Source organism: Equus caballus, unplaced genomic scaffold (genome assembly GCF_041296265.1).
Source record: "Equus caballus isolate H_3958 breed thoroughbred unplaced genomic scaffold, TB-T2T haplotype2-0000437, whole genome shotgun sequence".
NCBI classification, from domain to species: domain Eukaryota; kingdom Metazoa; phylum Chordata; class Mammalia; order Perissodactyla; family Equidae; genus Equus; species Equus caballus.
The window spans coordinates 2,142,023-2,157,819 of record NW_027222394.1 but is presented as its reverse complement, the minus strand read 5'-3'; the positions used below and the strand labels follow the sequence as shown (position 1 = coordinate 2,157,819).

The 15,797-nt window shown below is 40.8% G+C and overlaps 1 protein-coding gene across 1 annotated transcript; it reads right to left on the bottom strand.

Annotated features, from left to right (window-relative positions):
• Nucleotides 1-1,000: 1,000 nt before the first annotated feature.
• LOC138915124 (zinc finger protein 892-like) lies at nt 1,001-14,638 on the bottom strand. Its single transcript, XM_070259406.1, is given in 5 exon segments — nt 1,001-3,919; nt 10,731-10,857; nt 11,734-11,800; nt 12,669-12,757; nt 14,507-14,638. Coding segments are annotated over 2 exon segments (1,329 nt in total). The 5' UTR covers nt 10,831-10,857; nt 11,734-11,800; nt 12,669-12,757; nt 14,507-14,638; the 3' UTR covers nt 1,001-2,690.
• Nucleotides 14,639-15,797: the final 1,159 nt, after the last annotated feature.

The following is a 15,797-nucleotide window of genomic DNA, read 5'->3' as shown; positions in this document are numbered from 1 at the left end:
TGAGGAGAAAAAATAAAAATAAAATCTTTAAAAAAAAAATCTATCACTGAGCTAAAAATCATGGAAGTCTGTAAGGCTAGACACAAAGAGAGAAGAGGGAAATTATAATGGTGAAGAAGAACTGAAGGAGCAAAGCCCAAATCAACACTGAACATACATTGCAGGAGAGCACAGCTACATTATTGCAAGGCTTTAAGCTTAGCAAGAACAAATTACAAAATGTGTGACTGAGAAATATGCAATCTGCTGATTCTCATAAATTACTGTGTTAGATTGTTTGTGCTTTGGAATCAAAGGCCAGAAGGTAGTATCTTAACAAACATGAAGGCAAGGGGCTTAAGGACGCTGGGCCCTTGCAGGAATGGAACACCATCTGCATCACTTGCCAGATTGTTTGTTCCCAGGATACTCCCTCAGAGAATGGCCTTGCGTAACGCCGGGGTACATTGAAGGGGGGGAGATTAGAACTGCTGAGCTTTGACTTGCATATCCCTGCTGGCAAGAGTTCCTGCTATGCTTGTACTTCTTGGCCTGCAAATAAATACGTGGCGATCAGAGGGATGTCACCTCTGTCCTAGAGACTGATGGTTGGTCCCCTGTCCTGTTAAAAAATGTAGAGTGTGTTGTGTCTATTAGATAGACTGTGTTCTGTCTATTAATTCCATCCACCCCTTCAGCTGGCTGCCTAGCTGGTCTCGGGAACACAAGTGGTCAAGTTCACGCACTCCACTTCAGTGGCCCAGGGTTTCGCCAGTTCGAATCCTGGGCGCAGACATGGCACTGCTCATCAGGCCATGTTGAGGTGGCATCCCACATGCCACAACTAGGAGGACCCACAACCAAAATACACAACTATGTGCTGGGGGGATTTGGGGAGAAAAAAAGGAGGAAAGAAAAAGAAGATTGGCAACAGTTGTTAGCTCAGGTGCCAAGCTTTAGGAAAAAAAAGAAAATGAAGAATAAAAATCACATGATCATCCCGATAGACACGGAGAAAGCATTTGACAAGATCCAACATACCTTTATGATAAAAACTCTCAACAAAACGGGTACAGAAGGAAAGCATCTCAACATGATAACGGCCATTTATTACAAACCCACAGCCAACATCCATGTTCATCTTTTGAACTTTCAACCTGTAAGCCCTTCTGTATTTAAAGTGTGCCTCTTTCAGATACAGTTGAGTTAAGCTTCTTTATTCAGTCTGACAATCTTTGAATTTTATCTGGGGTGTTTCTTTTTCATTTAATGTAATTACTGACAGGGTTAAATTTAGGTCTACCATTTTGCTCTCTGCTATTTGTCTCAGCTGCTTGTTTCTCTCTTCCTCCTTTTCTGACTTCTTTTGGGTTAAAGATTTTTTTAATACGTAAATTCCTCTACTTGCTGTATCTTTTAATGGATGTTCTATAGAGATGACATGATCTGTAATAATCTCCTTAGAGTTATTACTGGGCTTCATGTTAGATATAGGAACATTCTCGATTTACCCTCCCTCCCACCTATACCCCTTAAAGTTGAGTATTAATTCATGCACACAACTAAATTTTACTATAATTTCTGGAAATTCTAAGATACATACTATCCAGTTGGAGTCAAAATTTTAACTCTTCGAAAGTCCCTTCCCATCACTCTGTCTTCAATCCTGATTTCCGATCTTCAGGCCCTCCTCTAAGCTTGTTTCTTACAGTTAATTTTTGCTATGACTGAGCCATGGGTAGCAGGCACAATTTATGACTCTAGTAGGTAGAAATGGTTGAGAAAGCAATAACCAGGCTTCAAGGAGCACATTTAGCAAGATTCACGGTCAAAGCAGAAGTTAGTGTCAGGCAGGTTGGTTCACACAAAGTCAGAGAAAACAAAAAAGGCCCAAGGAAAGGGATCCAAAATCAGGTCAAAAAGATGATGTTATACAATTAGCAAGAGAAAGGAAAAGCAGCAGCAAGGACACAAGGAACTCTTATCCTTTTGGTTGCCTGTAATCCTCTTATCGTATTGAGTTGATCCTTGTGCAGAATCTGAATCAATGGTTCTTAATCTGGGCTGCATGTTGGAATTACCTGAGAAGTTCTAAAAATTCCTGATGCCCAGGCTACACCCCAATCCAATTGAATCAGAATCGCTGGGGCTGGGACCCGGGTATTTTTTTAAAGCTTCTCAGATGATTTCAATGTGCATCCAGGGTCAATAACCACCGGTTTAAATGTTTGCAAATGTGTGAGTGAACAATTGGAGGGCAGGGACAGAGAAAGGAGGCTCTTCTGGGCTCAGACTTTTTTCTCTTTTTAATTCCCTAGTGAAACTTCCTGGTAATTTTCCTCTTTGGGGTCCTGATCCTCCCCCACTTTGGTTTCAGGTTGAAACTACTATCTAGAGAGTCACCAGCCTCAAGCAACATTCAGTCTGCTCCCCTGATTGGTTTTCTACTGATACAGATGCCCAGCTCTTTACTCTGTTCTCTGACTAGACTTTCTCCTTCTGTGCTTCCCTGGAAATTCTCTTCTCCACTGCTTCAGGTATTCTGGTTTCGTAACCGAGACACCCACATGTACCTCTCGTCCTCTTCCATACCTAATAGCATTTCAAGAAAGAGGGCTATTTTCTGTGTGACACAGCATCACAAGTTTTTGCAATATACCCTGTCATAGTTAGAACAGGTCTATCCAATCAGGAGAAAATACATAATTATTTCATGAATCTACTGCATTCAGTTCATCATGAATTTCTTTATGTTGATGAAAGGCTGAATGCACACTGAAGGTTTTCTCAATTTTCTTACATTTGTAGGGTTTTCCTCCTGTATGAGTTTTCTGATGTTGAATAAGAGATGAACTCTGGCTGAAGGCTTTGTCACAATCATTGCATTTATACGGTTTCTCTCCAGTATGAGTTCTCAGATGCTTTGTAAGGTATGAGCTCTGACTGAAGGCCTTCTCACATTCTTTACATTTGTAAGGTGTCTCTCCAGTATGAATTCTCTGATGTCTTACAAGAGCTGAGCGGTCACTGAAGGCTTTCCCACATTCGTTACATTTGTAAGGTTTCTCCCCAGTATGGGTGCCTTGATGTTGAATAAGGGCTGAACAGTAACTGAAGGCTTTCCCACATTCACTACATCCATATGGCTTTTCCCCTGTATGAGTTCTGTGATGTTGAGCAAGCCCTGACCTGTCACTAAAGGCTCTCCCACACTCTTTACATCCATAGGGTTTCTCTCCAGTATGAACCCTTTGATGTTTAAGAAGGGATGAGGTGTCATTGAAAGCTTTCCCACATTCTTTGCATTTATAGGGTTTCTCTCCAGTGTGTATTCTGTGGTGTTGAATAAGGTAAGTGCTTTGGTTGAAGGCCTTCCCACATTCATTGCATTCATAGGGTTTTTCTCCAGTATGAATAATATGATGCTGAATAAGGGCTGAGCGATGACTGAAAGCTTTCCCACATTTGTTACACCCATAAGGTTTCTCTCCAGTGTGAATTCTCTGATGCTGAATAAGTGATAAGCTCCGACTGAAGGCCTTCCCACATTCATTACATACATAGGGCTTCTCTCCAGTATGAATTCTCTGATGTAGGATAAAGGCTGAGTAGTAACCGAAGGACTTCCCACACTCATTGCACTTTCAAGGCTTTTTTACCGAGTAAACCTTCTGATGTTTAATTGGGCTTGACTTTTCCCCCATATCACTACAACCTTCCATAGGGGTTTTCTTGTGTTTAATTATGACTTGCCTTAAATCTTTCTCCTGATTTCTTTTCTGCCTTTCCAATGTGCCTTCACATTCCCAGGCTTCTATCAATCTGGGATCCCAGGAATCATCCTTTTTAAGTCTTTCTATTACCAGCTGCCTTTCAGATGATACTTCATAAACTTCCTGCTTTGAAAGGGACACTTTAGTTTCAGGTATAGATTCAGAATCTGAAATAAATAAAAAGGACAAATGTTTGTGCTCTCTGTGCTGAGAGAAGGAAAACTGCTGAGGTGGCAAGAGAATACAGAAAATAAAAGTGATGTCTATTAAAAATGCTTATTTCAACGTTTCAGAAAGAGCCTTGTGGCAATGGCAGATGAATAAGTCTCAGGGAATAACAGAGATGGGAGAATCACTAAGATAAGGCACAGCAAAAGGTCAGACAATGAAGATGCTCTACCTAAGAGAATGGAAAACTGAACAGACTAACCAGGGACGAGGATAACCAGAAGGGAGGAGAATAAATGTTAACATAAAATGAGGAAGGAGGGGAAAGATGAAAACATAGGTTGAGATTGGGCAGTTTTGAAAAAGTATTAGAAAAAAATCCCTTATAATAATACCAGCTGGAGACAACCAGTTTTGACTTTTTAAATCATTACCCTTAACCCTTTTTTAAAGGCACAGATTTTTAAAATATGTTTAGCATATGCTTTACATATGATTTTGTGTATCCACTAACCACGGCCACCTTTCTTCCTTCTTTCCTTCCTCCCTCTCTCCTTGCCTTCCTTCTCTCTCCTTCCTTTCTTCCTTCCTTTTTTGTTACAGCAAAATTTCTCAAACAGGTTTTGTATATCTGCTCATCACCTACTTGCTCCTGAAGCCACTGCAGCCTGGCTTCTCTCCCCACCACTTGACTGAAACTGCTCTCAGTGACATCACTAGCCATTTGTATGTCACCTAAATCCAGCAGATCTTTTTCATTTCTTGCTTAGCTTGGCCTCTCAACAGCACTTGACAGTCTCGACCATGCCTTCCTCCTAACAACATTCTCCCTTTTGTTCCCCAACTTTATTCAGATATATTTGACATATATTCTCCCCCTCAACTCTGCGATTCTAAGCTCTCCATGTTTTTCTTCTGATCTCTATCTCTTTGGAACTTATTCTGTTTCTTCTTCTTAAATGTTGATGGTTCTCAGTGTTCAGTCTTAGGCTCCTCTCTTTTGCCCCCACTCTACCCTACCCACACTATCTCCTTGAAAGACATCCAGTCCATGGCCTTAAGTGCCTTTTTTATTGAAACATATTTGACATATGACACTGTGTAAATTTAGGGTCTGCAACACGTTGATTTGATACATTTATATATTATAATATGATTGCCATTGTAGCAATAGTTGGCACCTCTATCATGTCACATAATTATCACTTTTTTATGATGCAATAACTAAGACCCAGTCTCTTAGCAAGTTTGATGATTATGATAGACTATTCTCGTCTATATTCACTACACTGTGCATTAGATCTCCAGGACTTATTTGTCTACTAGTTACAACTGCTTTCTATATATCAATGACCTTAAATCAATATCTCCAGCTTAGTTCTCTCTCCCCCAGATCCATATATTCAACTATCTACTTCACGTATTCACTTGGAAATCTCGAATTCATTATATCCATACCTAACTCATCTTCTTCCTCAAGCTGTACATTCCCCAGGTTTTGCCACCTAAGAAAATATCGCCATTATCATTCATGTTAATAAAAAGACATTAATATAATATAAACTCTACCATCAAAAGGTAAGTTTTCTGAGGGTAGGAATCACACCTCTTTTGTTCACTGATATTTCTCAGGGCCCATCATAGCGCTGGTGAAGAGCAAGCACATGTTAAATCTATATTGTATGAACTGAGTTGAACACAAATAATACAAGCAGTGAGGCAACGTTGGATGATGATAAACCCTTCTTAAGATCCTTTCATCCCATTATAGAAACATAACCCATGTTTGAGTAAAACATATATTTTTTAAAGATTTTATTTTTTTCCTTTTTCTCCCCAAAGCCCCCCCGGTACATAGTTGTATATTCTTAGTTGTGGGTCCTAGTTGTGGCATGTGGGATGCCGCCTCAGCGCGTGGTTTGATGAGCAGTGCCATGTCCATGCCCAGGATTCGAACTGACGAAACACTGGGCCGCCTGCAGCAGAGCGCGCGAACTTAACCACTCGGCCACGGGGCCAGCCCCGAGTAAAACATATTTTTAATGTTGTCATGATTTTCAGAAGTTGAGAATATCATTGTACATAAAATTTAATCTATGCTGTGAACTATAATATTAGACAAACACTTATATAGTGTTTATTATGTGTAAGCTACTATTTTGAAAGGTTAAATACATGTACATATCTAATCCTCACAAAAGCCTAAACACGTTTTCCAGCCGAAAGTCAGAAACTTGAGAATCACATTGAATTCTACTTTACCAATCACAGCAAATAAACCAAGATCTATGGATTATACCTCCCAAATCTCTCTCAAATCCATTCTGTACTTTCCCTCCCCACTATTACCACCCTGGTTCAGCCACCATCATCTCTCATCTAAACTAATGCAGCAGCCTCACAATGGGTCTGCTTGCATCCTCTCTCCATGCGCCCCTTCCCAGCCCCATCCAAATTCGATTGTATAAAACCATAGAGTAACAGAACCAGATTCAATGATTACCCAGAAATTAGAACTATAAGGGAATTGAAAATAACTATGAGTAATATGTAAAAGGCTCCAGTGGAAATGGTGGACAGTGTGCATTAACAGTTGGGGAATTTCAGCAGATAGTTGGAAACTATAAGAAGAAGTCAAATGGAAATGCTAGAAATGAGAAAATATGATCAGAGAGAAGAAGAGTGTCTTCAGTGGGTGCATCAGGAGAGTCAACATAGCTAAGAAAAGAATGAGTAAACTCACAAATAAGTCAACAGAAATTACCCAAACTAAAACACAATGAGGAAAAAACAGTGAAAAATAAACCAACAAGCCAGAAGAGAGCATCTAAGAGCTGTGGGACAATTTAAAATGCTTGAACATACATGTAATTGGAATCCTGGAAGGAGAAAAGACAAAGAGAATGGACAGAGACAATATTTGATGAGTTAATAGCTGATAATTTTCCAAAACTAATGAAAGACATTAAACTAAAGACCCAAGGAAGCTGAGATAACCCCAAGTAGGATGAAATACACAGACACACACATCCCTAGATAAATCATATTCAAACTATTAAAAAACAAAGATAAAGGGAAAATCTTAAAGGCAGCCATAGAAAAAAGACACATTACATACAGAAAACAAAGATAAAAATTACAGAAACTTTTGGTCACAAACTATTATAAACGTGAAGACAATAAAGTGACACATTTAAGGTGCTGAAAGAAAAAAAAACTGTCACCATATTCCACATTCAGTGAAAACATCTTTCAAAAATGAAATACAGACTTTTTCAGACAAATAAAAGCTGAGAGAATTCAATACCAGTAGACCTGAACTATAAGAAATGTTAAAGAAAGTTCTTCAGGCAGAAGTACCTGATACTAGTGAGAAACTGAGATCTACATCAGGGTTCAGCAAATTACGGCCCACAGGCCAAATCTGCCCACTCCATTTGTTTACTACTGTTTACGGCTGCCTCCATGCCACAATGGCAGAGTTAAGCAGTTGCAACAGAGAGTGTATGGCCCACAAAACAGAAAATATTCACTATCTGGTCCTTTATAAAGAAAGTTTGCCCACGCCTGCTCTATATAAAAAAAATGAAGAGTGCTAGAAATGGAATATAAAATTCATTTTTTCTTATTTTAAAATGCTCCAAGAGATAATTGACTGTGTTAATCAAAAATAGTAGCATATATTGCAGATTTATAGCATATATAAAGGCAAAATGCATGACAACAATCATACAAAAGATGGGACGGAAGAACTAGCAGCTTATAGAAGTAAGGTTCCTATACTATATATGAAGTGTTATAACATTCTGTAAAGGGATACTATGATTAATGAAAGAAGCATATTGGGAACTCTAGGACGACCCTTAAAGAAAATCTTTAAAAATAAGGTTTAATCACGTGGATAAAGAGAACAGATTAGTGGTTACCAGAGAGGAAGGGGGTGGGCATAAGGGGTGAAGGGGCACATATATATGGTGACTGACAAATAGTAACGTACCACTGAAATCTCACAATGTTATAAACTATTATGACATCAATAAAATAAAAAAGTTTTAATGATAAGCTAATAGTGCAGATAAAACGCAATAATAAGAAATAATCAAAAAAACAGGCAGAAAAAGAAAAAAATGAACACTAAAAAGAACAAATAGAAAACAACTACAGGGCTGGCTCCGTGGCCGAGTGGTTAAGTTTGCGCACTCCGCTGCGGCAGCCCAAGGTTTGGATCCTGGGCGCGGACATGGCACCGCTCGTCAGGCCACGTTGAGGCGGCGTCCCACATCTCACAACTAGAAGGACCTGCAACCAAGATATACAACTATGTACCAGGGGGGTTTGGGAAGATAAAGCAGGGAAAAAAAAAGCAGAAGATTGGCAACAGTTGTTAGCCCAGGTGCCAATCTTTAAAAAAAAAAAAAAGAAAAAAGAAAACAATTACGTGTATGAAAGACTTAAATCCAACCATACCAATAATTACTTTAAATGTAAATGGTCTAAACACACCAACTGAAAATCACAGATTGTCAGAATGGATTTAACCACCAGACCCAATTCCATGCTGTCCACGAGAAACTCACTTAAGTTAAGCAAAAAGAATGGGAAAATATACTATGCAAACACGAATGAGAAGGAGGCTAGAGTGACTATATTAATATCAGACAAAATTAACTTCCAAACAAGGAATATTACCAAGGTTACAGAAGGACATTATATGAAAAAGAGGTCAATTCACCAAGAAGACATAACAATTCTTAATGTGTATGCACCTAACAAAAGTGTTTTGGTACACATTAAGCAAAAACTAACAGAACTAAAAGGAGAAATAGACAAATCCACAATTATAATTGGAGAATTCAACACTCCTCTGTCAGTAATCAATAGAAGCCGATGGGAAATCAGTAAGGACAGAGAAGACCTGAACAACACTGTCAATCAACCTGACAATAATTGACATTGATTTTCAAGTGCATGTGGAACAATTATCAAGATTAGATTATAGATAATACAACAAACTTCAAAAACTTTTAAGAACTGAAATCATACAAAGTATCTCTGACCACAGCAGAATCAAACTATAAAATCAAAACTAGAAATTTATTGAAAATCACCTAAAATTTGGAGACTTGTAAATAACCCATGGGTCAAAGAGGAAATCACAAGTGAAAACAGAAATTATTTTGAACTGAATGGAAATGAAAATACCACAAATCAAAATTGTGGAACATGGGGCCAGCCTGGTGGTGTGGTGGCTAAGTTCGTGAGCTCCACTTTAGTGGCCCAGGGTTTACAGGTTCAAATCCCAGGTGTGGACCAAGGCACCACTTATCAAGCCACGCTGTGACAGCATCCCACATACAAAATAGAGGAAGATGGGCACATATGTTAGCTCAGAGCCAGTCTTCCTCAGCAAAAGAGGAAGATTGGCAACAGATGCTAGCTCAGGGCCAATCTTCCTCACAAAAAAAATTAAAAAATAAAAAAAAAAACATTGTGGAACATAGCTAAAGCAGTTAGAAGGAAATTTATAGCATTAAATGTTCCTATTAGAAGAGAATAAAGATGTTATATGAAGATCTTATATTAATGATCAAGATAGAATAAGAAACATACTACATTAGACAGTCATGTGTCACTTAATTATGGATCATTCTGAGAAATGCATCGTTAGGCAATCTCGTCATTGTTCAAACATCACAGAGTATACTTACACAAACCTAGATGGTATAGACTACTACACACCCAGGTTATATGGTACTAATCTTATGGGACCACCATCATGTTTGTGGTCTGTCATTGACCAAAACGTCATTACGCAGCGTGTGACTGTATTACATTATATTAAGATCTTATATAATGCTCAAGCTTCCACCTTAAAAAACTAATAAAAGAGAGCAAATTAAACAAAATTAGCAAAGGGGAGAAAATAATAGATAAGAGTAGCAATGAATAAAATTGAAAACAGACAATAGAGAAAATCGATGAAACCAAAAGCTGGTTCTCTGAAAAGATCAATAATATTGTTAAACTTCTAGGAAGACCAACAAAGGAAAAAAAAGAGAGAAGATACAAATTACCAATATCAGGAATGAAAGATGAGAAACCATTCCCAGAGCTCACTCAAAAAGAAATAGATAATCTGAACAGTCCTGTATCTAGCAAAGGACTTAGATTCAAGGTTAAAAACCTTCCAAGAAAGCAAACTTGAGATCCAGATGGCTTTACTGGATCGAGCTTTTGGTGTCATATATAATAAAATTTTGCCTTACAAAAGGTTACAAAGACTGTCCGTAATGTTATCTTCTAGAAGTTGTATAGTTTTAGATTTTATACTTAGGTCTGTGACCCACTTTGAGTTACTTACTATATATGGTGGGAGGTATAGATTGAGATTCTTTTTTTTTTTTAATACAGGTGTCCACCTGTTCCAGCACCATTAGTTGAAAAGGTTCTCTTTTTAACACTGAATTGCTTTTGCACCTTTGTCAGAAATTAATTGACCATATAAGTGTGGGTCTACTTCTGGACTATCTGATCTGTTCCATTGGTTTACAGCTATCTTTTCACCCATACCACACTGTTTGAATTACTGTAGCTTCTAAGTCTTAAAAGCAATATAACGAAGCTGTCCTTTTTCAGTTCCACATATGGTGAACTTTTGCTTGCCAAAAGAGAAAAGAAGCCCAATTCTGAGCTCCAAGTTATCAGGGGCTCTCCAGATCCTAAGCAAAACTATGGCATTTTAGATGCCATTAGTTGTTAAGGAAGCTGACGTCTCAGTAAGCACTCTGCATTACAAAATGACTTCCTTACCCCAAAATACCAGGCTTCCACAATTCTCCACCTTCAGATCCAGGCCCATGTTCCTCTGGGCAGAATTCAGCTGGTCCACCTCCACATGGGCAAAATCCATTTCCTCATCCTTCACTGTCACCAGTTCCTGGAAGTACAAGCACATTCTTCGTAATCCTTGAGGGAAGAGAACAATCTAGAAGAGGAAGTGTCTTTTAATCTGAAGGTTAAATCTTTATTTTAACCATTTTAATGGAATATTCTAAAATTTCCAAGCATTAATCTGTGTTAGGGAAAATAATAATAATAGCTAACATTTATAATTTATTTTCTATGTGCTAAGTCCTTTGAATGAACTATCTCTTGTAATAATAACTATATGAGGTAAGTACTATTATTAACATTATTTACAGCCATAAGGATCAGATCTGAGATTTGGACCCAGGCAGTCTCACTCGAAAGCTATACTTTTAACTATATTCTTCTATATTATATAGAACAGATACATATATATATATATATATTCTTTCATATTATATAACTATATTCTTCTGCCTCTTACATATTTCGTTAAATAAATGTAATATAACCACTGAATGATAACCAAACTTTAATTATTGATTATATTGTAGATGGGATAAGGCTCAGATAAGTAATTTATACTGATTCCTGGGCTAGTCCAAGATTTTACAGAAATTCAGCTTGATATCCTGAATGTATGTAGACACTCACGCTGTTCTCATGCTCTTCTAATAGAGGCGCCTTCTTTCTCTGTACTTAGGGCCATGACTTTTACATTTTTTTAGTTATCCTTTAGCAATTAAAGTTGTTCTGAATGAGTGAATTTACTGATTTTACATTGAAATGGATCAAATGTTCTAAGATAAGATTCATACTTCATGTTATATTGACAGTCACATGAGTGTCCTTTGTTGACCGTAATTAATTGGAGAATACTTTGTGGGAAAGGATGTCTGTAAAAGAATAGAGTCATTAGAGGCATAGGATTTAGCATCAGACATACCTGGGTTCTGATCAGGGCTCAACCATTTATGATTCTGAGCATGTTACTGTAGCCTCAGTTTCTTCATCTGTGAAACAGGTTATAAATAATCACAGGATTAATTTAAAATAAAGCAATGTTTGAAAAGTGGCTCTAAACGCTGGAGTTCTCCAGAGTTCAGTCCTTAGACATCTTCTTGTCTCCATCCATCTTACACACCTATGAACAATCTCTTATTTCTCCTGTCTTTAGGGGAAAAAAAAACCTCTTTGGTCTTACTACTCCTTCCAGCTATCACCCTACTTCTCTCCTTTCCCGGAGAATAAAACTCTCCAAAATAGTTATCTGTAGTCCCTGGCTCCAATTTCTCTCCTCTTACTTTTTTCTGAACCCATTCCAACAAGGCTTCACTCCTACCGATCCATGGAATGGCCCTTGGCGGTCACCAATGATCTTCCTATTTTAAAATCCAATGGCCAATTCTCAGGCCCCATCTTACTTGACTTAGCAGGAGCATTTAACCCAGGCGATCACTCCCCTCTCCTTGAAACACTTTCTTCAATCGGTTACCAGGATGCCACACTTTTGGCTTCCTCCTACCTCACTGGCCACCTCATCTCAGTCTCCTTTGCTGGTTTCTCTTCATCTCCCTGAACTCTAAGTGTTGGAGAGCTATAGGACTCAGTAATAAGATCTCATCTCTTTTCTAGCTACACTTATTCCCTTACTGATCACAGTTTCATGGTTTAAAATACCATCCACACAGATTATTCCCAAATTTAAAGCTCTGGCCTGAGCTGTTCCCAGAGCTTCAAGTCTTCAAGGAAAAATTACTTGGGCTCAGTTCTCTAGAGGGGATTTCCATGGACCTCAGAAGCAAGATGAAGAAAGAAATGAGGACACACTTTGAACAACAAGCTAAGATTTCAGAGGAGGGAAATTAAACCCAAACTCGCCTGGAACTCCACAGGAAGGAGCTCAACAGTAGATTCCATTTCTTCTGTGCTCTGCTTTTGGGGCAGAGAAGCATCAGCAGGAGTCATGGCTGGAAGGAGCAGGAAAAAAGCCATGAAGGAGGTAAACTCTATCTTCTCACTCCCAAATTCACTAGGACGAAAGTTATCGCAAGCCAGCTGAATTATATATATAAGGCCTACTCTACTTAACTCAAAAAGTTCAGATGAAGCTAGGGTAAGACAATTAAGTGAAAGTGCTTTCACCAAAAAGTTAAACCCACAGAGCCACAAATACATCAACCTTTTGGAACACTCCAATGGGGGTGGAAGAGTGTGACCTGCCCTTTATCACAAAAGCAAGCACTATGGAACATTCTCCCTTCCACAGCTTCAGAGGGAATGTGGATGAGCACAGAAGTGCTGAAAGAGGAAGATGGGGCCGGAGAATGTGCCACAAGGAGACCACTTAGTGATTTTCAAACACGGTAGTTTTGAACTTTTGAAGTTTTGAAGTGAGAACTTCTCTACTTCAGGGCTTTCTCCTGACATGTGTCTGTTCCCTGTTCATTCCCATCAAGGGTATTTCCTCCACTTTCAACTCCATGCGTATTTCTGTAATTCCTACCTTCTTCCTCAACTTCAATGGTCAGATAATCCATGATCAGCTTCTCTTCTTTGTCCTGTTATTGCTATGACTCCCTCCTTATTCACTGTTTCAAATGAGAGAAACACGGACTTTTCAGCAATACATAATCTGCTTCTTCGTGTAAATCATTCAACTCTACTCTGAAGCTCTGGGAGGAGATTTTGAGGTTAGGCTTCCCCTCCTCTGGAACTGATTCCTGCTCCTTGAGGCATCATCCTCTCTCTCTATTCCTAGGAGGCTTATTCCTATGCATTTAAGTGCTAGGGCCTCAGAAGTAATCCTAATTTACTTGGAATCTTTATTACTTAGGCTAAATTAATCTCCACAGCTGGAAGACCATCCTCTGGATCACCAAGATCAGTCACTACATGCCACACCAGGGCAAAAGGAGGAAAGAATCAGGGCAGTGAAGTATGAGCCTCAGGCACACACCCGGTTCCAGACAGTGCAGAAACTCCCATGAGAAACACCCTAAACACACAAGCGGCCATAGGCGGCCTGTGATCATGGTGGCAGTAACTAGAAGCGGGGGTCCCTCACTTGGTTCATCCCTGCTGTTCATAAACACAAGGCAGTTGATAGACGGGGCTCTCAGACAGCCGATTCCTCACTCGCTCTTTAAGACTGAGAACATACAGGCCAGGATTCCCTTGCACGTTCGAAGTCGAACCCCTTGAACTGGCCCCCAAGCACAGGCAGGCTAAAAACTCTGTTAGGGCAAAGCACAGAAGGGGAATGAGTAAGACACGGACTCCGTTTTTTCCTTTCTACCCCAAAAGTTCAACACCTTAACGCTCTCGGTGGAGTGACAAGACGCACGGCCAAAACCAGGGGGAGGGGCCCAAGCTCTCTGCACGTGGGACCGTAAGCCCTCAGCCCCCGGACTCCCACTCCCAGAATCCCCCGCTGCGCCACGCCCCCTTCACGCTGCCGGACTCCAATTCCCAGAGGGCTTAGCGGCAACCCCGCTTCCGGGACGCCGTCCGCTCAGAAAGCCTCAAAGCTGGCTGGAGACCCCGCCGGGGTAGCGCGCGCAGAGCCCGGGGGTGGGGCCAGGGCTCAGGCAGGGCCCAGCCCGTCCTCCGCCGAGGCCGGAAGCTGAGGGCCCGGCCCGGGCTGCGGCGGGAGGCGTTAGACCCGTGCAGGGACGGGCGGGTCGCGGAGACCCGCGATCAGGCCCGCTTTCTCTTACCCGCGACGCGCTGCGGACCTGGCTCCGGCCACAGGGCTGGATCCCGCCGGGCTGCGCTCTGGGACGGGCGGGAGGGACAGAGCCGCCTCGCGGACCCACGAAGTCGCGGGGAGACAAAAGGCTCAGGCTCCGTCTGGAGTCGCATCTGCGCACATGGAGGCGACCGCCCCCGGTCGGGGGTCCCGCTCGAAGGACTGCAGTTCCCAGAGGGCTCGGGGACTCGGTGCCTGTCCTCGGGGGCAGAACGGCGGGTCTCTCCTGTCAGCCTTAAAATGGAGATAATTCCCCACCTGATTGATAGGGCTCCAAAAGCTCCAAATGATTTTAGTGTCTGATGATTATTTGGGGGTGGGGGGATGAGGACCTGATACACAAAGTCTTTTCCCTGGTATCTCTCATTCTTTCTTAGAATAAAGCCCCAAATCTGTAAACTGAGTTGCTACTGCTGATTTTGTTGAAAGCATTCTGGCTGATAAATAAAGAGCACGGGCAGGGCTGATTGAAGAGACGTAGAAGAAGAAACATGATTGAGTTCACGAGGAAGAGTAAGATGTGAAAAAGAAGTAGGGAGGTTGGCTCTGAAGTGGAGAATTGTGCGGACCTGGAGTTTAGGTCCAGGAAGGGCCCCTCGCCCTGAGCCAAACATAAACCAAGCCAAAAGAGGCTTTTTTACTCAGTGTCAGAGACTCTGGGCTGTAGCTCCAGTTCTTCATGGAAATCGGGGAAAGACCAATTGTATCACAAGTGCCATTCTAGTCCAAATTACCATAGTCGCCTGAATCGTGTCTCGACATCTAATCTTGCCTTTCCTCGAGCCTTGCTGTTCAAGGCAGCCAGATGGACATTTAAAGATTCATCTGTTTATGTCACTCTTCTCAGAACCCTTCAGTGGCTGCCCTCTGCCCTGGAGTAAGGCGTAAACCCCTTAACACAGTTTATAAAACCCTGAAATCTGGCTCTGCCAGTCCTGAATTACCTGCTGCTATCTTCCTGTTGTTCTCTGTCCTCGGGCCACGTGGGTTTTTTAGTATCTCCCACATCCCAAATTCTTTGCTGTCCCTTAATCTACACATTCCCTCTGTTTAGAACATCTCCCTCTAGTCATCCTTCAGATTTCAATTCAAATGTCTCTTCTTCAGTGAAGCCTTCCCTGACCTCCTTCCCCTTAATTCAAATTAATTCTCTCACAGAACCCTTTTATTTCTGTATGTTAGCACCTACAAACGTAGGTTCTTTACCTGCCACACAAGAGGGGCCAAATACAAACTGGAACTCCAGGCTTATGGCAAGG